This window comes from Erinaceus europaeus, chromosome 6, assembly GCF_950295315.1.
Source record: "Erinaceus europaeus chromosome 6, mEriEur2.1, whole genome shotgun sequence".
In the NCBI taxonomy this organism is placed as follows: Eukaryota; Metazoa; Chordata; class Mammalia; order Eulipotyphla; family Erinaceidae; genus Erinaceus; species Erinaceus europaeus.
Genome location: NC_080167.1, coordinates 27176877 through 27199933, shown reverse-complemented (window position 1 = coordinate 27199933; position 23057 = coordinate 27176877). Strand labels below are relative to the sequence as shown.

Below are 23057 nucleotides of genomic sequence, written 5' to 3'. Positions count from 1 at the left end.
TACCATGTGCGCTTAACCCACTGCACTACCGCCCAGCCCCCAGAAATTTTACTCTTAACATATGCAATCACTTGTTATTAATTTGTTTTACAGTTAGATGCTCACAGGTACAACTATAAAATGTTAAGAATCAGTTTTAAGTATTAGAAATTAAATACACCAATTATATAAAGAATCATTCAACTAAATATACTTATTTCAAAATAATCTATAGTTGTATCTCTCAGTCATTTTTTATAGTTATTTATTTATTCATTTACTTTTGCCTCCAGGGTTATCACTGGGGCTCAGTGCCTGCATTACAAATCCACGACCCTAGAGGCCAATTTTTTCCCATTTTTGTTGCCCTTGTTGTTGTTATTGTTGAAATTGCTGTTGTTGTCGGATAGGACAGAAAGAAATTGAGAGGGGAGGGGAAGACAGAGAGGGGAAGAGAAAAATAAGAAACTTGCAGATCTGCTTCACTGCTTGTGAAGTGACCTCCCGCTGCAGGCAGGGAGCTGGGGGCTCAAACCAGGATTTTTGAGCCAGTCTTTGTGCTTCATGCCATGTGCATTTAACCCACTGTGATACTGGCCTGCCCCTTTCTCAATTATTATTAAATAAGGGGCAAAAGTAGCTACCTTAAAAATTCTCCATATTTCTGAGCGATGCATCTAGCATGATTTACTTTATAAAATTAAGTGCCTGATTACTTTCTATCTTATTTTTAATTATTTTAATATGTAATCCCGCCCCTCAGGACTTCACCACTCCAGATTGTCCTTTTCCAGATAAAAAGACAAGAGACGGGAGTGGGGGGGGGGGAGGGAGGGAGGGGGAGGGAGAGGGAGAGGGGGAGTGGGAGGGGGGGGGAGAGAGAGAGAGAGAGAGAGAGACCACAACACTGAAGCTTCCTTTAGTGTGGTGGTGGCTAGGTTCAATCCTTGGTTGTACCCACTGTCTAGGTGAGCTAGCTAATTAGTCACTAATTAACAGTACCACTCCAGCATGAGGTGCCAGGTTATGCAACTCAGTTCCCCACATATCTAAGTTCTACATTCCACTTGCTGAGTCATTACCCCATACACAGTGAAAAAAAAAAAAGAACTATAGCATATTTACTGTACAAGGAGATTTCTCCAGAAATATTCTTAAGAGAAGGGTTAGTTCTTCTGAACATGTTCTTGAACTCATCAAAGATACCAGGAGATCGACCAATACTCTCTGGCATGCTAAATTAAAGAGAAAAGAGGAAAAACGAAAGTCAATACACAATTAAGGAAACTGAATAAGCAATTTCAATGAAAGATATAAAAAGTGAATGCCAGTAATCTCTGTTCACAGACACTTTGATAAAACAAAATTTACTGATTAGCAATGTGATTAAATACAAACCAAACAGTAACAAAAAACAATAAACCCACCTTTCTTAAAGATTAAAATTAAGTAAAAAAATGTATTAATCAAAACTAAAAATAAAATATTCATGCATGCTGCTGCATGGGTGAACACTAAGTGCGAAGTGAAAGAAACCAGTCACAAAAATAGCCACATAGTGAATTTTTTAAAATAAAATATACAGAAAAAGAAAAACTAAAAGATAGAAAGTAGATGTGATTGCAGGGGTAGAGGACTATGTGTTGTGGAAGATTGAAGAGAAGTAGGAAATAAATGCTTAAGTTGATGGGGTAACTAAAATATCCTAAAATTGATAGTAAAGATGGTTATAAAATTCTATGAATATATTTTAAAAATTGAACTGTACTCTTTAAATGAGCATATTTTATTATGTATTAGTAAGGTCTCAATAAGGCTGTTACTAAAATTTAATGGAAATAAAACTTTTCAGAGACAAATTGAAAATAAATCTTCAGATTAAAAGGATCTACTAAGTACCTAGAACTTAGTGTACTGATTTTATTAAAAATTTTTTCATGCACAATATAAATAAATAGGAAAAATTTTCCTTATAGTACCACACACCAGTTAATAGATGTAGAAGGAATGATGGAAAGACAGAATCACCATTTGGCAAATACCACAATATTGTTTTCATCAAGAATAATCAATAGATCCTGAAAGTAATGACTTAAATAAAATATGAATAAAAAAGATGACAATCTAATCTTTGAGAAAATCCTAATTATAGAGAGAAGACAGTAATTTTATAATGGAGAAACTAAGCACACACTACTTTAGCTAAGCGGTCAAAGTTAGTATCACCAGTAATATGATACAGATATTATGGAAAAGTAAAACATCACTTCTGAGTCATGCTTGCCAAAAATATTAACATTAATTATTCATTCTTTGTTCACATAAGAGATAATTTCAAATTATGTTTAACACAGTTTCAGCTTACCCTGAAAGTCAGAATCAGTCTGTGTTAAGATACTCAAGAATCCTCCTAAAAGATTTTTTACAGTTCCCTAAAGATTAAGAAAAAGCATAAGAAAATAAATGTGTTACCTCATTAATCATGAAATAACTATAATCATTTAATAAGTTACTTGATAGTACACTACATGTACATGTTATTTTAAAATAGAAAGAATGCTAAGTGTAGAAACACATAGTTTTCATTTAAATTTTCATACCGCTTCCATTTTCTGATTTTAAAACCAATACATATATTTTAATTAAAATTACTTTTAATTATTTATTATTGGATAGAGACAAAGAGAAATTGAGAGGGGAAAGGAACATAGAGAAGGAGAGAGACAGAGACACCTGCAGCACTGCTTCATCACTTGTGAATCTTTCTCCCTGCAAGTGGGGCCAGGGGCTTGAACCTGGATCCTTGCGCACTGTAATGTAATGTGTGTACTTAACAAGTTGCGCCACCACCTGGCCTCTAAAAGCAATATATTAAATTAAATGCAATTTAAAAATGTCTATTTCTCAGAGTTGTTCAGTATTAGCTATCGAGTTGATAACGTTAATTTTATTGTCTTAGAGAATTATAAAATTAGATTATTAGACTATCACTTAATGGTAAAAGAATACCTAAATATTATAAAAGGTATTTAATTTCAAAGGTTATTTACTTATTTACTGAGAACGAGAAGGGGAAGAACAGAAAGAAAAAGGAAGAGAGCAAGCAACTTTTTAGAGCACTACTCAGCTCGGGCATCTGTGGTGCTGAGGACTGAACTTCAGGTCGCCTAAATATAAGTCCTACATTCTATCCACTGAGCCTCCTCCACAGTTCCTTCTCAGATAAGGAGATGAATCACTGTGGCATGGATATGATAAATATTGGTTATATAAATTAAATGTATTCTTTTACCTGTTGCATGAGCAAATCAATATTCTTTTCTTTCTGCCTGATGATTTTCAAAAAATACTCAAATACATGAGCAAGTACATCAAGTTTGACTTTACTAGTAGAAAGTAAATGCAATTCCAGCATACAAATCTCAGGATATATTATTTCCCCTTGAGTGGGGTTTTCAAGAAAGTCATTTGGATGGCTTGACGCATGGAAGTCTTCTGCTTCAGGCTTTAAGTCTATCCCTGAAAGGGTACAGAAAAAAAAAAAGAAAAGATTGTCTTTATTTTCCAAACAAATTTCATTTAAGAGATCTAGTGGCAAGCCTTTTACTTCTTTGGTTATGTTTATTTGTAGATATTTTATTCATTTTGTTGCTATAGTGAATGGGAGTGATTTCTGGATATCTATCTATATCTATCTATCTATGTCTCTCTATATTTTTTGTGCATTTTTTCTGCAGTCCTCCCTCCACTTCCTAAGTCACACCTATACCCTAACAGTAATTTTTATAGACATATGATACAAATATAACATATTCCTCTATACAAATGGGGAAAAAAATACTATGCCAAACATTCTGACCTCTATATATCTAAATCACAAGGTAGCTTGTTTACTTACGGATACTTCTGTGAAGCATGGCTAATGCTTGAAGGAATAAGTACAATCTCTCATCTCCTATCTCCTTGAGATAGGAGATGAGAGATAGGAGATATATCTGCAAAAAACACTTTTACCCCAAACTTAGGTCCTTCTCTACCATCATGCACCAGGAGCTCAACACCCTCTGTAGCCGCTCATTCCCCAGAGTCCTTTGCTTTGGTGCAATATAGCCCACCTATTGGAGAAATTCTATACTTTGTCTTCATTAAAGTGAAAAATATACTGTCTTACCAAGTATTACTGTTGTGCCCTTTAAAAACATTCATATAGTTAAGAAATACATAAACTTCTACCTGGGTCAGAATTTGTTAAATTAAGATTGAATAAGCAAACCTGGAAAAAGAAGATATTATTATGTCTGTATCATCATGGTAAAACTAACACCATGGAGCCAATATATTTTTTCAAAGAGTATCTGCTATTGAATCTATGAGACCCTTTATGTAGGATACCAGTGATTACCCCCACTTATTACTAAACAGAGAAAATAGACTTTGAAGTAGACAAAACATCAGTAAATATAGTGAAGATTAATGGTATTGGGGCAATCTTAAGGTCAGAGTATAAAAGTGAGAACCTCTCCAGAAATCATTCCCAGTATACCCAAGCTTTAGGCCCCCAAACAGAGCTCTATCCCAAGAACAAGTTGTAAAGTGATAGACCGGGAAACAGTCTATGTTAAAGACCCTTGAGTATCACATAAAGTTGTCTGCATTCCTTCTGTCATTTAATTTTCATGATAAACTACTTGAAATGGTCTTCTTTTCAATAGAAAAGATAGATTTTTTTTTAAAAAAAAAAAAGAGCCTCAAGGTAAGCAATCTTGCCAGCAAGGCTTTCTCTGATCACATAATCACATCACACAATCTTCTCTTATTCACACTATTTATTTCTAATATGTATTGCTTGTAATTTCTATTGGACTATATTCTGAAAATAGGGATTTCCTCCATCCTGTACACTTAAGCACTGAGGCACTGTTTGCAGTGACAAAATTAGTCTCATTGTATTGTTTATGCAAAACTCAATTTTCTATGAGGATCAAATAAAACGGTAGTGTGATTTCTTTTCCTCATTTTATTGGAGGGTTAGTGGTTTATAGTATGGTTCCTTTTTTTTAAGTATTAAAAAATTTTATTATCTTTATTTATTTATTGGCTAGAGGCAGCCAGAAATTGAGAGGAGGAGGGGAGATAGGGAAAGAGACAGAGAGACACCTGCAGCACTGCTTCATCATTCACAAAACTTTCCCCCAGTAGGTGGGGACTGGGGGCTCAAACTCAGGTCCTTGTGCACTATAATACGTGCACTCAACCAGGTGCGCCACCACCTGGCCCCCAACAGTACGGTTTCTGATACGTGGGTACAATTGCACATCTCCCTGTGACAGGGAGCCTGAAGAGCATGATTTTTTTTTTTTAATTTTAAAGACAACACAAAATTCTAAATTTTATCATTGTTAAGACATTTGCTAATAATCTGATCTGTAAATCTGATCACAAGTAGTTCACTGACAGTTACCGTCATCCCGGGCCTCACTGTCCTCAGGGTTGCTTTCACTATCTGCTTCATATCCTTCTTCTTCAATCAAAAGTTTAAGGCTACAACACTGAGCATCCTCAGCTTCTTCTGAAAAATCACCAGGATGGGATGACAATTCCTCTTCAGACTGATGGCTCTAGAATATTAGTATGATTCAAAAACAAAGATTGCAATAATTGTTCATTGTTAGTCATAGAACACTGATTACTCAAAAGCCATTTTAGTGATAGCTTTAGTATTTCCTTTAAGACAACAATCTTCATCTGGGGACATAGCTCAGTGAAATAACACGTCTGAGGTCCTTTGGCCCCTGGCACCAGAGAGATGGAGAAGGAAATGGTGAGGGAGGGGAAGGAAAAGAGAGAGGGTGAGGAGTCTTTGAAAGTTATAAAAATCATGGAGCAAAAATTTCCAGAATACTCTAGATAACGTGAATAAGACCATACAAACAAGTGAAGCTTTCTCACAGATTAAGATATAGATAGTTTCAATTAAAAAATAATTCTAAAAAGTTTCACTAATTATATAACAAGAAATGACTAAAAACCAAGATAAGGTAGAATTACACTGCTTATGACTCAATGCTAGCAAATATATGTTATTAGGGTCCACTGGTGGCTCAGTCAGTTGAGTGCACATGATAACAATGTGCAAGGACACAGGCTCAACCACTCAGTCCCCACTTGTAGAGGGAGAAGTTCAGTAGTGGTGAGATAGTGTTGCAGGAGTTTCTCTGTCTCCCTCTCCTTCTCCTTCTCTGTCTCCCTCTCCTTCTCCTCTTTTCTCTCAATTTCTTTCTTTCTCTATCAAATAAGTTTCAATATATTCTAAAAGAAATATATATTATTTTTACATATTTGTTCAATGGGATTTTTGCCATAGATTTTTATATATGAAGTGCTTCATTGATTAATCATAGAACATTCCCAAATCATGAAAAATTTCAAAAGTGCTAGCTTTATTTATTTTAAAAAATCTTTTTAATTTAATTTATTTTTTAAAGAGTCTGTTTATTTATTAATGAGAAAGATAGCAGGAGAGAGAGAACCACACATCACTCTGGTACATTGTGATGCCAGGGATTGAACTCAGGACCTCATGCTTGAGAGTCCAGTGCTTTATCTACTGCACCACCTCTTGGACCACTATTTAACTTATTATTGGATAGAGTCAGAGAGAAAATTGAGAAGGTAGAGGGACATAGAGAGGGGAAAGAGACAAAGAGAGACCTGCAGCCCTGCTTCACCACTCGTGAAGCTTTTCCTCTGCAGGTGGGGACCAGGGGGAAACTGAGTCCTTGAGCATTGTGATATGTGCACTTAACCAGGTGTAACACTGCCTGGCCCCTTGAGTAGATGAAGAAAAGCATGTCCTACTGCTCACCTCGTTTTTGTTATGTAAGTAAATACTACTAATCTCAGATGATGCAAACATTATCCACTGAATTCATCTGACCAAGTTCTGGTCATTTTCTAAGCATATTCATTGAACTAACTCCCACACACTACTACGTCCAATGGTTATGTCCAAATACCAGAACTGTATGTTCTTCATACCTTCTCAGTCGCAGCATCATTATGTTCAAAATCTGCTGAATGATTCCCCAGTGCAACTCGAAACAGGGCATCAAGTAAGGGCTTTGCTAATTCTGTTTCAATCACCTTTGACTGGGAGAGATGGTCCCTCATTTCCAACAATATATTATCCACAGAGAAGTTCTAAGGTAAAATAACAAATACTATGAATATATATATGTGTGTGTGTATATACACTAAGAATATTAATAGTGTACTTGAAGAAAAACTGAACATGCAAAATAAATTGTTTACTTAACAAGTAGAAAACAGTTCATTTACTTGCAGTTAATATGAAAGTAAAACAAATGAAATTTCTTGATTTATAAATGTATTGTTACATTTTTATTTAGCAATGTTTTATTCATTCCTCTTTGAATTTCAAAGCTATTATACATTATATCACAAAATGATTAGCTGAAACTTCAGTTTTCATTAGCTGCCTCTAGACTATACAAATTCCTTATTCTTAAGAGAGTCCTTAGAACTCTAAGAAACTGTTATATTCTAATCTTTTTCTCTCCTTTGTTTATTATCCTTTCTCTTCTATCCTTGAAGGGAATATTTGTTGCTTGGCAATATTCTTTCTATATGGTGCTAAAGCTATAAAGATGGGTAGAAACTGGCTTCTTCCTTAAGGAACTGTTTCAATGTGTCACACAGACATGTCCACACAAGCTATAATGACAACCATACTGGAGCTATAAACAAAGTTTTCCAAGGAGAGAAAGTGCCTGAGACCTGTCAAAAGTGTCCCAGAGAAGGGGCTATATGATATGGACCACAGGACAAGTAGGAGGTAGCAGATATAGAAACAGAAGGAAAGAACATGTCAGACAGCAGAGTATACATAGATATAGAAATAATAACAAAGAATGACATTCTGAGAATCTGCTGGCTTTGTTAGATTATTACAGCCTAGTAAAGGATAGCTGGGATGAGGCTAAGCCAGGAAGTAAAAGTACAAATGTAAAGGGTTTGACATGCTATACTAGAGTGTGGATTTTACCTATGAACATGTGGGAACATCAAGGTTTTTTTAGACATGAGGTAATTTGGGGCTTAGAACTGCAGTATTGTGAGTCTATTGCCTGAGGGAACAGCTAGCAGTGTATTAGAAAGAAGTGATCTGGGGGCAGAGTGGGGGTGGGTGGTAGCACAGCAGATTGAGCACTGGTGTCTATCTTTCTCTCTCCTTCTCTGTCTTCCCCTCCTCTCTTGATTTTTCTCTGTTCTATCCAACAACAACAACAGCAATAACAATAATAACCATAACAATAAAAATAAAGGGCAACAAAAAAGGAAAAAAATAGACTCCAGGAGCAGTGGATTGATTCATAGTGCAGGCACTGAACCCCAGTGTTAACTCTGGAGACAAAAAAAAAAAGGAGAAGAGGAGGAGGAGGAGGAGGAGGAGGAAGAAGAAGAAGGAGGAAGAGGAAGAAGAAGGAGGAGGAGGAAGAAGAAAGAGGAGGAGGAAGAGGAGAAGAAAGAGGAGGAGGAAGAGGAGGAGAAAGAAGAAGAAGAAGGAGGAGGAAGAAGGAGGAGGAGGAAAAAGAAAGAGGAAGAGGAAGAAGAGGAGAAAGAAGAAGAAGGAGGAGGAAGAAGGAGGAGGAGGAGGAAGAAGAAAGAGGAGGAGGAAGAGGAGGAGAAAGAAGGAGGAGGAGGAGGAGAGGTAGTGGTAGTGGTAGTGGTAATAGTCTGGGAATGTGCATGACTGTTTTGCCATGCTTACAACCCATGTTTGAGCCACACCACACTGGGGGAAGCTTCACTGCATTCATGTCTCTTCCTCTCTCTGTCTCTCTTTATCTTAAAAAAATTTGGCCCAGAGTGGTAAAGTCCCAATGACAAAGGATGAAAAGAAGACGATCTCACCAATATGTCCTGGAACCCTACCTCCCCAGAGCCCTGTCCCAGATGGAAACAGGCTAGGGGTATGGATCAGATTGCCAATAACCATGCTCAGTGGAGAAGCAGTTACAGAAGCCAGACCTTCTAACTTCTGCACCCCATAAAGATCTTTGGTCCATACTCCCAGAGGGATAAAGAGTAGGGAAACTTCCAATGGAGGGAATGGGATACGGAACTCTGGTGATGGGAATTATATGGAATTGTACTCCTCTTATCCCCACAATCTTGTCAATCATTATTAAATCACTAATAAAAAAGAGAGAGAGAGAGAGAAAGGAAGAAAGAGGAAAGAAAAGAAAGAAAGAAAGAGTGAAAGAGTGAAAGAGTGAAAAGAAGAAAGGAGGAAACTGGTCTGCCACATTCAAATGTTCTTTTGAAGGAAGGACTGAAATTGAAGATTTCTTTTTTGTTAAGAATTCCTCTTGAGAGAAATCTGTAAGGCTTTAAGGGAGAAAAGAATTTGGGCAATAATATGGTTTTAGAAGAAATTACTAGTCTTGACTAAGTTAAAAGAGAAATTCTGGAGACTAAATGGCACCAGAGATTGTATTAGTCACTGGCTGTGAGCACCCCCCCCCCCACATCTCTAGGCGGGGAATCTTGGGAAATGACTGCTGATGTGAGTCCTTAGTAGCCCAAACCTGCAGCAGATGGTGGGTGGGTGCATCTGCAGCATACCAAGATTGTAAAATTTAAACACAATATCCATTATTATTCATTAGACAATGCAAATCTAATACCTTCCAAAACTGATAATGTTGCTGTTATTATCTTTATTTATTGGACAGAGACAGCTAGAAGAGAAAGGGGGAGAGAGTGGGAGAGACAAAGAGACACCTGTAGCCCTGCTCCACCATTAGCAAAGCTTCCCCCCTGCAGGTGGGGATTAGGGGCTTGAACCCAGGTCTTTGTGCACTGTAAAATGTGCGCTCAGCCGGGGTGCCACCACTCAGCCCCCAAAACTGGTAATTCTGTCACCAGTAGGTTTTGGATCCCACACTAAACTACATACTTCTTGAAGGCAAAAGATGAGTCATATACTGCTTTGTGTGTTCCACCATAGCTGGTGCAATGCTAAGCATATGTGAGCTTCCCAATTTTTGAATCTTTGGGAATACAAAAGACATCAGTATTGCATAGAGCTTTTAAACAAGATATATTACACAATAGCTGGATGAAGGACAAACTGTTACCTGATTAGGTAAATCCAACTCCACCTTTTGTTGACTAGCTCTGATGCTATGAAGACAAATGGCCAAAAGGGCTTCCAAAAGTCGTATGCGCTGAAGGGAGGTTTTATTTTCTTGACTCACAAATACCTTTGCTTCCTCAGCAGCAGTTTCGGTAGCTGAAATTTGTTCCACACTTATGGGAGAAAGATGCTGTGACTCTAATTGACCTAAACTGTCAACACTCTTTTTTTGACTATCCAGCCCTAGTGGGGCTGGGTCACTTTTTGGAGTCAAAGATAATAAACCCTCCTTCATTGTGATGCCAGGTTGAGAAGTTCTGTTGAAGTCCTGCTTTTCAGCCACATGTAGTACATCCCCTGGTATTTTTTCTTGCTCTTTTTTATGACTTCTGAATAGTTTCTGGATAATCATAAATACTAATTTATGACACACTCGAAAGCCACCAAGTCTATGAAACTGTTTCTGGAAAACTGGACTTAACATGTAGAGCCAACAACACATGGACCAAATATCTGCTGCTTGATGCATGTGTTCAGGAGAAGGTAAGACAAGGCTATCAAGAGACAAACAGGGCAGCATATGGTGCAATGGCTCACTTGCTGTACTGTCATAGCCAGAAGTATCTTCTGAATCATTGGCTGGCTCTCTGTCAGGTTCTGCTTCTTTACTTACACATAAGAATGCCACACAGAGGAAGAGGTTTATTGTGTTGATATGAACATCCTGGTTAGCAGTCTTCTGTTTTCTAGGATAAGCTTCTTTGAGGCCAGCATAAAATTTGCTAAGACTCTGAGGAGAATCTGAGTAAGTTTGCTGGTTGTGAAAACAAGTACCTACATTTAAGGATGGCAGTGCCTGCTGTCCAGTGTCTATCCCAGCAATACCTGGACTTGAAGAGTCTTTCTGTTGTTCCCCTAGGCTGATTATCAGAGTTTCAAATACTTTTAGGGAATGATTTCGAATCCCATCTAAGTAATTTAATTCAATTATTTGATTTACTCCATTACAACTTAGGAATAAGTCTCTTATTACCCTGTGAGACAAAAAAAATACAGGATTTTATATAGAAAAATATCATGTATAAATATGTACAAATGGTATTTAAACATGTCATGCTGGCTGTATATATAAGCATGGCCTAATTTAACCCATCAGCTACCTGGCTAATGTCCTAAAATATGGCCAGAATCTTAAATCGCATTAAAATTATTTCTCTAAACACTGCATTATGCAGCAACATTTAAAAAGAAAGGGTTATTTGTGTTCCAAATTAAAGGAAGTAATTCAAGGGGAGAACACTCTTCTCCACATGACAAATTCTATATACATTTTAAATAACACAATCACCATCACATCTGAGGCAGACAGGCATTTACTCATCTGTCTGATGATTCACCTGGGACTTTTTGTTACTAAAGGAAGAGAGCCAAACTACAGATCTCAAGATTTTCAGTTCTGCCTCAGACCAAAGGGTTTGTTATCAGGAATTTGAGTAATAACGTCAATATACAACAGCTTAGAAAAGATCCATATTGTCTACAAATAAGACAAAAAGCTACAGCACTTTCAAAGAAAAGTCACTTTTAAACAAAGTCAGGGTCTATTTTAAACAACTGTAAAGATGATGATAAATTATATTTTACTACAAGTTTTTTAATAACATGGCTTAATTAGAAAGATCAGAATAGGGCGGGGTAAATAGCATAATGGTTATGCAAAAGACTTTCATGCCTGAGGCTCCAAAGTCCAGGTTCAATCCCCCACACCACCATAAACCACAGTTGAGAGGTGCTCTGATTTTAAAAAAATCAGGGGGTCTGGCGATAGTGCCATGTGTTAAGCACACATGGTGTGAAGCACAAGGACCTGTGTAAGGATCCTGGTTTAAGCCCCTAGCTCCCCACTTGCAGGGGGGTCATTTCACAAGCAGTGAAGCAGGTCTGCAGGTGTCTATCTTTTTCTCCCCCTCTCTGTCTTCCTCTCCTCTCTCCATTTCTGTCTGTCCTAGCCAACAACAACGACAGCAATAACAACAATAATAGTAACCACAACAACAAGGTAACAGAAAGGGAAAAAAATGGCCTCCAGGAGCAGTGGCTTCGTGTTGTAGGCACCAAGCCCCAGCAATAACCCTGGAGGCAAAAAATAAAATAAAATAAAATAAATAAATAAATAAATCTGAATAGTTGTCAGACATAAAAATAATTATTTTATAAGCATCAGATTTGGTGATTGTCAAATCTGGTAAACCCATAGTGGCATTCTAATTAATTTTAATTTTCCTCTTTTCGCCTACTTGTATTTCCTCATTTTTCTACATATATAACTTAAATAACAAATATGAATATGGCATTTTCTATTTCATATGTATGTATATATGTATGTATGTATTTTCTTTTTTTGCCACAAGGGTAACTATACTAGATAATGATTATACTGGTAATAATTACAGGTAATGATACGCTGGGGTTTGGTGCCTGTATGAGTTCAACATTCTAGGAGACCACTTTTTAATATGGTACTTTTTCATAAATTGCCTCAGGGAATATTATTATATATGCACACATATTTACCATTGCAAATTAGCATATGGTATTTTTAATTTTATCCATGAAATATGTTTTTTCATCATCCAACAGTCCTTTATAAGCCATTTTTTATAACACAGTCCTTTATTAGCCATTTCTAATGGCTAATAATATTTTATTAAGTAAATATAAAATAATTTAGGGCTGGGTGGCAGCACACTTGGTTGAATGCACATGCTGCCACCCAGCCCTAAATTATTTTATATAATTTTTATATAATGCTCTCTCTCTCTCCTGTTTCAGTTTCTCTGTCTCTAGCCAAGAAATAAGTATATTTAAAAGTAAATAAAATAAAATAAAAATAATACAATATTTTAACCATGCTGCTGCTATTGGCTAATTTGTATTTGTGTCCAGCTTTTCCCCCAGGGATATATTTGAATTTTTACTTGGGGGTGGATGGGTCTGGCTAGGAGAGAGCTCACATAGTAAATAGTGTGTGAGGCCCTGGCATCATTTGGGAGCACCACATAAATAGCACCAAGGGAATTTTATGTATGGTGGAATGATGCCATGGCCAGTGTCTGTCTGTCTATCTGTCTTTCTTTCTCTCTATCAAAAAATAGTAGTAAAAAACTGAAAGCTGGATTGGGAAGGCTGCTCAGCAGCATCATTATATATACAAGGCATGATATAAGACAAGCAAATAAAAATGTACATTTTGTTTACTGAAAATTAAAATCAATGCATCTGTCTTTGAGTCCTTAAAATGGTACTTGCGATAGATGTTTTTTTTTACTGTTAAACTAAAATTACTAAGAAAAAAAAGAGTAAAGATAATTATATTACTGGTAAGTTATCAGGATAAAAGTTCAAGTGTTTGCACAAACACATGTTCAAAAGCATTTATACACGTGTACACATACAAACCTGGATTTAAGCAGGGTAGGCAGAGTTTTTAAATAAATCTGAAGCACTTCCTGAGGCAAACACTGGTTGTGATGGCTGCATATATGAGCTCGAGCTGAAGCAATGCTAAGATGTTGACAATGATGTGCTAACTCAACTCCTCTTTGGAGCACAGGGTTAAATATGTAGTTGTACAATTTCCACTGAACAACTACATTGCCTTTCTGGATTAAATTACAAATATGATTCGCAATCTGCATACTATGCAGTCTGTCTTCTTCAAAAATTAAATTCTGATAAGCTTCTAAGGCGTCCCATTTCCACAACAAGTCTTCAGATATACTGCTGGGAAGGATCCCTTGGAATTTATAAGAAGGACTAGATAAGTTTGAGGAAGGCTCATTATCATACGAGTGTACCTGCAGTGTCTCTTCTAATTTGCCCAGTTGATCTGAATCCACAGTACAGATATTGCAAGCTGCTTTCTTGATTTTTTGTGATATCTCAGCTCCTCCTAACTGATCCAAAATAAGTTTGCTAAGGATATTCAGGATATGCGGTTGAAAGTTTCTCAGTGCTGGCAATTTGAAAGCATGGAGCAAAGGAATGATGACAGATTTGGGATCCATACAACAGCATATTCCAACACTGTGAACGCCTGACAGAATCTGGATGCAAGTACTGCTCAAGGCGGCCTGCTGCAGTAGTCGTAAACACTGATGAGCACACACTGCAATACAACAGCATCGCTCAGGATAGTAAACATCTCCATCTGCAGTCTCTTCAAATGGATTTTTGGACACCTGATTTTTAAAAGCTGAAACCAGAAGACCTGAGAGATCTCTGTGATGGTGCATAAAATGTGAATATTCACACCGCCTGTGCCTTTTCCTTGTACACACTGAATGATGAAGTTGCTCTGACTTCACTTTTTTGACAGTGCTCATTATTTTCATCACACTATTTATTAGAACTTTCAAATGTTCTGAGGCCTCAGCAGGAACTCCATCTCTTAAAACCAGCCATTCCATTTGAAGAACTGCTGTTTCAAACAGATTAAACCCGTGATGTTGAATGAATTCTTGAACCAAGTCCATGGCCTGACTGAAGAAAAAGGGATTTGAAGCTGCACTTTGAAGACAACAGATCAGGATCTGTAGAACTCCTTCCAGAAGCTCAGGTAAAAGAAGGGCTCTATGACGATACTTGGAAAACACAAAACCTTCCTGAATCTCTTGTAGTGTTTTCTTTTGTCTTGGTGCAAAAGGATCAGACTGTTTTTCTAGACAAGTTCTAATTTTTAAAGCTGCTCTAAGTAAGTCAGTTAAATTTTTTCTAAGATGTTCTGGCATCATCTCTGCAGTAGTAATATCTACAGACATGAGATGCAACACTGTTCGAAAAAGCATCCGTTGAATCAAAGCCACTGGCTCTTCAGTCCAACCTAAGGAAACCATTTGACTCTCTAAATTGTCACTTAGATTACAACAGTCCCCAACACCTGCTAGGAATTCTGTCAGTGTGGGTACCACACTGGCTGCTAGGGCAGAATTATGGTTCAGGGTAATGTCAAACTTGCAAACTTTCTCTAGTAAAGATAACAAAACATGACATAAATCAAATGGTGTATTGTTCATCTGACTGATAATAGACAAGGCAGCTGGCTCACTTAAAATGTCAGTATTTGACTCCTGTCTTGGAATAATCTCTCTGGAACTTTCTGAAGCCATTGTCTCTGGAGGAGTCTGCTCTTTGGTGGACGTATGGTCAAGTTTAGCTGTAAGGAGGTCTTCTTTAGGAGAATGTGTTACAAAATGCTGCAGCAGATGGGACCGTCTGTACTTATTCACTCCTACACTTTTCTCATCTGAATTGGCTTCTGAATCTGAAGTGGAAATCTGTGTCTTTCTTGCATCTCTTATAGAGTATCGATGTGCGATTTTACGCTGTTGTCTGCTTTTTCTAAAAACATTTACTTTTGCTGAAACTGGACCAGATGGGGCACTTCTTTCTAAATATAATTTTTCCTGAGTAGGTCGTTGTGAACATGAGTTCTTTTCTTTGGTCAGGATTATACCAGCTGAGAATGGTAGATTAAAATCTGACAAAATGAAGAAAGACTGTTTAGAATATCTTAATGTTTAAAGTTCAATTACCCTCTTACTTATCATCCACTTTTGGAGCTTAGCTTCATTATATTTTCACTGTAGGGCTGATTTTCTATAGTTATTTGTTGCCTCTGGGTTACTTTACCCCATGATACCCATCTCATACCAGGTGACATTAGATCAAAGGATACAAATAGCTTAAAAACAACAAAGGAGAACAGAAAGTAAATCTGATTTTAACCATAACCTAAAAAAAAAAAAAATTAGCATTAGGGCTGGGGAGATAGCATAGAGACTTTCATTCCGGAGACACCAAAGGTCTCAAGTTTGATCACTAGCACCACCATAAATGGGAACTGAGTAGTGTTCTGTTAAAAATAATAAATAGGGCCCAGGTGGTGGCGCATCTGGTTAAGCACACACATTACAGTGTGCAAGGACCTGAGTTCAAGCCCCCGGTCTCCACCTGCAGGGGGAAAGATTTGCAAGTGGTAAAGCAGTGCTGCAGGTGTCTCTCTGTCTCTCTCCCTCTCTATCACCCCCTTTCCTCTCAATTTCTGGCTGTCTCTATCCAATAAATAGAGATAACAAAAAAATTTTTTAAATATAATAAATAAAATCTGACATCAGAAACTAAATCATTTGATATTTGCATCACATGATTTATCTTTTCTTCCTCTCCTCCTTCTCTTTTTTCTCCTTCTTCTCCTTCTCCTTCTTCTTCTTCCTCCTCCTCTTCTCCCCCTCTCTCTCTCCCTTCTTCACCAGATTATTGGTGAATTCTGGCTTATAGTGGTATGATGAATTGAACCTGGGACCTTTGATGCCTCAGGTATGAAAGTATTTTTGCATAACCACTATGCCATTTCCCTAGCCCCCTACAAATCTCTTTCAGTTAATAACTAAGATACAGAGAGTATTAAGATTATTTTATTTTGTATGGGAAGATGATGTCAGAGTTGGGAACTCAACCCAGATAATACTTTCACTCCCTCTGCATGTTAGCTGTTAGGCTCAGGCAAAAATCAGTAAAGTCATGGGCCCCTTGGAATATACCTAAAATAGACTTCTTAGCTCCTTCCAATATGGAAACCCCAAAGCTCATCTACTATATTCTTACCTTTAGGTTCCAAATTATTAAACAATTTGTTCTGCTTTATATCTTAATGCTTCCAGCCACCAAGAAGCAGATGCTACCATGATGCCAATCTGACTTCCCTGGGCAGACAACCTCACCAATGTGTCCTAGAACCCAACCTTCCCAGAGCCTTACCCCACTAGGGAAAGATAGAAACAGGCTAGGAGTATAGATTGACCTATCAATGCCCATGTCCAACAGAGAAGCAATTAGAGAAGCCAGACCTCCCACCCTCTGCTCCCTACAATGATACTGGGTCCATATTCCCAGAGGGATAAAGAATAGGAAAGCTTCCAATGGAGGGGATGGGCTATGGAACTCTGGAGCTGGGAGTTGTATGGAATTGTACCATTCTTATCCCAAAATCTTGTCAATAATTATTAAATCACTAATAAAAAATACAATATGAAAAAAAGATATGTTATTTTTGTAAGATATATTCTTTAAAATTATATTTAGTCTGTAATAGTGATATAACTTTAAAAGTTTATGGTTTTCCAAAATTATTAAATGTATATTAAATAATCTCTAAGGCTAAGATTAAAAGAACTCAAAATATGTACTGAATGTGCTATGCACTTAATTAGGCACAAATATAGACCACTATTGCATACTCAGTGCCTGCAGAGTAGGGGAAATAGCTCACGTGGGTAGTGTGCCGCTTTGCCATGTGCAAACCCAGGTTCAAACCCAGCCTCCACTGCAATGAAGGAAACTTTGGTATTGTGGTCTCTTTCACTCTCTACCTCTTTCTCTGCCTCTCTACTGCTCTGTCTTTAAAACAAACAAACAAAACAAAAATGAAATTCAGTACCTAGAACCTAAGGCTGGTATGTTATCAGCATATGATATGTATTTCTTTGGGCAAATGAATAACTCCTTTTCGTTAACTAAAAGTGTAACAGGAAGTGGTCTTTGCATTTTCAACAATATGTAACAAAAGAGCTAACATGTAAAATATAACTGCAATTTGGGATGAGTAATAAAAATCTGTAAGTAAAAGATTTGTGTGTTAATTAAGAGAGGATGGCGAAGGTTATGAGTGTGACAAATTCTACTTAAAGACAGTAAGACAATTTCTCCTAAAGAACAATAATCAGATTTCTTAAGTGATTAATAATTTACATATTCTACAAATGCAAAAGAAAGTAAGAGCAGAGAGTTAAAGTATCAACAAATTAGCAGGAAAACAATATTATAAAAGCTTAGCTCCCTGAAAAGAGGGCTTTATATCAGAAATAAATTAAAATATATGGTAATAAATAGCCCTGCTAAATCATTTTAATTGAATTTCATATTATATATATATATATATATGTAAAATATACACAGTACTGGCCATTAAGTTTAATAATTCTACCATGTCTTGGAACAAAATACTATTTCATATTTATCCTTTAAAAGAGACACCAGATAACTAAGCTAAAACAAATACTGCAAGTCTTGGTACAGAGTACTAGTCACAAAAGGTGATCATTGAAACCGAGTGGTGGTGCAGCTGGTTGAGTGCATGTATTACAATGTGCAAGGACCCAAGTTTGAGCCCCCGGTCCCCATCTGCAGGGGAAAAGCTTTACAAGTGGTGAAGCTGGGATGCAGGTTTCTCTCCCTATCACCCTCCCCTTCTTGATTTCTGGCTGTCTCTATCCAATAAAGATAATTAAAAAAAAAAAAAAGGTAATCATTATGAGAAACAAAGGTACTTTAATCTCTTTCTTCAAACTTTTCTCAGTCCACTCCTCAGACACTATGATACATGCCTAGATTTTCTCCATTTGGCAGTTATTCTACTTCTTCATGAATTTTCTAACCACAATTACACCCCTATAAGGCCCCACCACCCCCAAGAAGCACTCTGGTTTTTGTATTACTAGAAAAAAAAAAAAACACTTGCCTAAAATTTTTTTTTATTGAAGGGCCAGGCGGTGGTGCACCTGGTTAAGTGCACATTACCATGTTCAAGCCCTGGTTCCCACCTTCAGGGGAGAAGCTTCACAGTGCATGAAGCAGTGCTGCAGCTGTTTCTCTGACTTTCTCTCCTTCGCTATCCCCCTCCCTTTCTATTTCTCTCTGTCCTATCAAATTAAATAAGCGAAGTTGAAAAATAGATCTTAGAAGAAAGAATTTTTTTATTGAACAAACTGATAAATGTTGTGAGGTTGATCAATATCAACCATGAAGATAGAAAGAACTTCTCAATGAGACATTTTTCCCCAGAGGATTTTCTGAAAAATAAGTTATATAATAAAGAAAAACTTACCTGCTGCCTTTGTTTCCTGAACAGGTATCTTCCATACCAATGGAAGGAGTGAGAGGAGAAGAGTCAGGAGTTCTTCTCTACATGTCAGTGCCTAGATTAGAAACAGAAGAAGCTTTTTATGTTCTTAGATCATAAGGCACTGGTTTCTAATCCTTCAAACTGAAGCGAATACTTCTTTATTCTTACAGGTTGCATTTAAGAAACTAGGAACCAAATTAACTCATCTCAAATGCAATTAAAGTTGTGATTCTTTTCACTTTATAGACTTTTCCAGTAACAGAAGAGTGTGAGAGTAGTTGATGGTATTTAGCACATCTGTGTTGTCTTTTTTTTTCTTTCCCCACAACAGTTCGTTATGCCACCATGCACATTGCAGAAATTCCTCACCTAAGAAAAAAGCTTGGTAGGTGAAAATGAAAGTCCTATGTAGTTAGCAATAACATTAATTTACTAGAAAAAAACAAAGTCTGCATGCAGTTAAATGTAAAACTCAGAGAACAATTTTTTAAAAGAAAAATAGGCATTATTAATAAACAATATATGAAGACTTATTATTAACAGATATAATTTCATAAATATTTATCAACTGCACACTATGTCCACAGCATTTACTGTCTTACCCTTTCTGGAAGATATGGTCCAATCCCTGGAGGGTCCCCCTTATTTGGTCCATCAAATATATACATACAAACAGTTAAAGAACAACAAAAGGCATGTAGTATAAGTAAGTACCCAAGAATGGTACATATACTCAGTTTAAGAGTTTAAAGGAGCAAAAATTATCAGACATACAGAAGTGGACCTAGAACTAGAGAGCTGGATCTTTAAACTTAGATCATGGGTGGGCAAGGAATTAATGATAAATCAAGTATCAATTCCTCCTATCAATTAGTGGAGAGGTCAGGTTGATACAATGGAATTTGTTTATTAGAAAGACCATTTTTTTTCTTTTTTTTAAAAAATTTTTTATTTAAGAAAGGATTAATGAACAAAAACATAAGGTAGGAGGGGTACAACTCCACACAATTCCCACCACCCAATCTCCATAACCCACCCCCTCCCATGATAGCTTTCCCATTCTCTAGCCCTCTGGGAGCATGGACCCAGGGTCATTGAGGGTTGCAGAAGGTAGAAGGTAGAAAGACCATTTTAACCACTGTACGGAAGAAGACAGTGAGGGGATGGGATTGATCCATGCTAGGGGCAGGGGATCCAGATGACAAATGATGTGAAGTATCTTACAGTAAAACTGAAAAGGAGAAATAGCTGTTAAACTATAAGGGAGAATAAAAAGTACTTGCAGCTGATTATTGGGCATAAGTAAGGAGGGAAATGATCTGAAAGAACCTGAAAATTTCTTGTTTCAGAAACCAGGTTACTGATAATGTACTCACTATGACAGGATGTTTAGGGATGGTAGTAAGTTTGAGTAAAGGTAATGTATTCAGTTTTTAAATACACAAAGCCTGAGATATCTGTAGGCTATGCAAATAGAAGGACACATAGTAAACAGTTGGATACAGAGATCTGAATGTTAAGGAAAAGGTGCACGTGACCAGAAATAGCTCAACCCGATAGAGTGCATACTGCCAAGTTCAAGCTCCCAGCCACCAAATCAGAGTACCACACAAAGGGGAAGCTTCAGAAATGGTGGACTGGTGCTGTACTATCTCTCTCCTGTCTGTCTCTCTCTCTCTTCTCTCTCCCTCTCTTTCCTTCCCTCCCTCCCTCCTCCCCTCTCTTCACTCTATAAACTTTAGTCTGCTGGGAGCAGTGGAAATATGCAAGCATGAATGTCCTGATTTGGGGAGGAGTGGGAAGACAGCCAGGAAAATGGCTCAGTTAGGTAAGTTTAGGACATGCAAGTCTAAGGTCCCCATATTCAATTCCTGACATCACTTATGCTGGATGATACTCTAGTCTTTCTCTTCTGAAATAAATACAATTTTTAATTAAGTAAAATATAACCCCTTTACAGAGTTAGAAGACCCTTCATAAAATGGTTCCTCACTTTTGCAGTTCTGTCACTACCCTCCCACTGCCAAGTACTAAGTCATTCTTCAGTCTCTCTCTTTCTCTCTGGGAGACTGAACCTAGGACTTCAGAACCTCAGGCATAAGAAGCCTTTACATAATTACTATGCTATCTCTCCCTCCCATTCTTCAGGTCTTCATTCCTTGGTGGAGAAATTTTTTTCCCCTTTATTAGAGGATTAGTGGTTTATGTCGACAGTAAAATACAATAGTTTGTATATGTGTAATATTTCTCAGTTTTCCACATAACAATTTAACCCCCTCCAGGTTCTCCTCTGCCATCATATTCCAAGACCCTCTCTCCACCCCAGTCTTTTACGTTGGTGCAATGCACCAACTGCAGTCCAAGATCTGCTTTGTGTTTTCTTTTCTGTTCTTATTTTTCTTTCATGCTTGCTTTCTTTATTTTTCTTATTATTGATTTAACAATGATCAACAAGGCTGGAGGGCAAGAGGGGGTACAATTCTATACAATTACCACCACCAAAGTTCCATATCCCATCTCCTCCACTGGAAGCTTTCGTATTCTTTATCCCTCTGGGAGCATGGACCCAGTATCATTGTGGGGAGCAGAGGGTGGGAGGTCTGGCTTCTGTAATTGCTTCTCTGCTGGACATGGGAGTTGGCAGGTCAATCCATACTCCAGCCTGTTTCTATCTTTCCCTAGTGGGACAGGGTTCTGGAGAGATGAGGTTCCTGGATCCACTGGCAAGGTCTGTTCATATTTTTCAACTTCTGTTTATAAGTGGGATCATCCCATATTTAACCTTCTCTTTCTGGCTTATCTCACTTAACATAATTCCTTCCAGTTCCATCCAAGATAAGGTGAAGAAGGTGAATTAACCACTTTTAATAGCTGAATAGTATTCCATTGTGTATATATGCCACAACTTACTCAACCACTCATCTGTTGTTGGATACTTGGGTTGTTTCCAGGTTTGAGCTATTACAAATAGTGCTGCTATGAACATAGCTATACACTAACTTTTTGAACGGGTGTGTTTGGTTCCTTAGGCTATATCCCCAGGAGAGAGATTGCAGGGTCATAGGGTAGGTCCACTTTTAGCCTTCTGAGAGTTCTCCTGACTGTTATCCAAAAGGATTGGGCAAATTTACATTTGGTGGGGAGACTTCTCTAATGGCCCCTTGGTCACTAAGTTTCATGTTCCTGATTCACTTACAGTACAGTAAGTAATTTGCCCAACAGTTTGTGTCTGAATTCCATTTTCCTCTTATTTATTAAAAAACAGTATTTATTGAGTCTCTATATGTGCCAGGCATTTCAGATACAGTAAGAAACATGAAAGACAACATTTACAACCTCTTAAAGCTGACATGGTAGCAGGAAGACAGAAAATAATGGGTGTAAGTAAGAAAATGTCAGTGTTACTGTGCTATGAGAAAACTGAACAACAGGATAGAGATTACACGTAAAGGCATCCATGTGAAATCTGGTGCATAAGGGCTCAAGGGAAGTTTACAGTGAATAGGGAAATAGATTTGATTTTTATTTCCATAGAATAACAAGCAGGCAAAAGTACCTAGACTATATAGAAAGGGAGAGAGTATGAGGAGTTGAGGCTGGAAGTTATACATGAGGTAGAGAGCATCAGATCTAAGGTGGCAAGGTATAACATACAAAGGAATTTGGATTTATCTCTAAATACGATGGAAGCTTTTCCATACTTCCCAGTCTTCTCTCAGAGCATAATCTTTGGAGTTCTTGACCCAAATAATAACCTCCTTCATATAATGCCTACAATGTAGTTGGATAGTCAAGAAATATTATTTGCATGAATGACTTTAAATTCTGGATGTACATAAACAATGTGTCAAAGGATGCCATTTCCATGTACATACTTTCAAAATTAGAGACCTAATATATCTGGACAACATTTCCATGCTCCTGCTTGTTCTGTGCCTCAAATTTTTTAAGATG

The 23057-nt window shown here is 37.3% G+C and overlaps 1 protein-coding gene across 4 annotated transcripts in view; it reads right to left on the bottom strand.

Moving 5' to 3' along the window:
- LYST (lysosomal trafficking regulator) overlaps positions 1-23057 on the bottom strand; it is a 188280-nt gene that overhangs the window by 110430 nt on the left and 54793 nt on the right. For all 4 annotated transcript variants that reach the window (XM_016188071.2, XM_060191968.1, XM_060191966.1 and 1 more), the window contains 8 exons: positions 19086-19176; positions 13601-15680; positions 10143-11175; positions 7018-7179; positions 5441-5597; positions 3272-3498; positions 2345-2411; positions 1105-1214 (listed from right to left, as the gene is read on the bottom strand). In XM_016188071.2, coding sequence (XP_016043557.2) covers positions 1105-1214; positions 2345-2411; positions 3272-3498; positions 5441-5597; positions 7018-7179; positions 10143-11175; positions 13601-15680; positions 19086-19176 — 3927 coding nt within the window. The remainder of the gene's footprint in view (positions 1-1104; positions 1215-2344; positions 2412-3271; positions 3499-5440; positions 5598-7017; positions 7180-10142; positions 11176-13600; positions 15681-19085; positions 19177-23057) is intronic.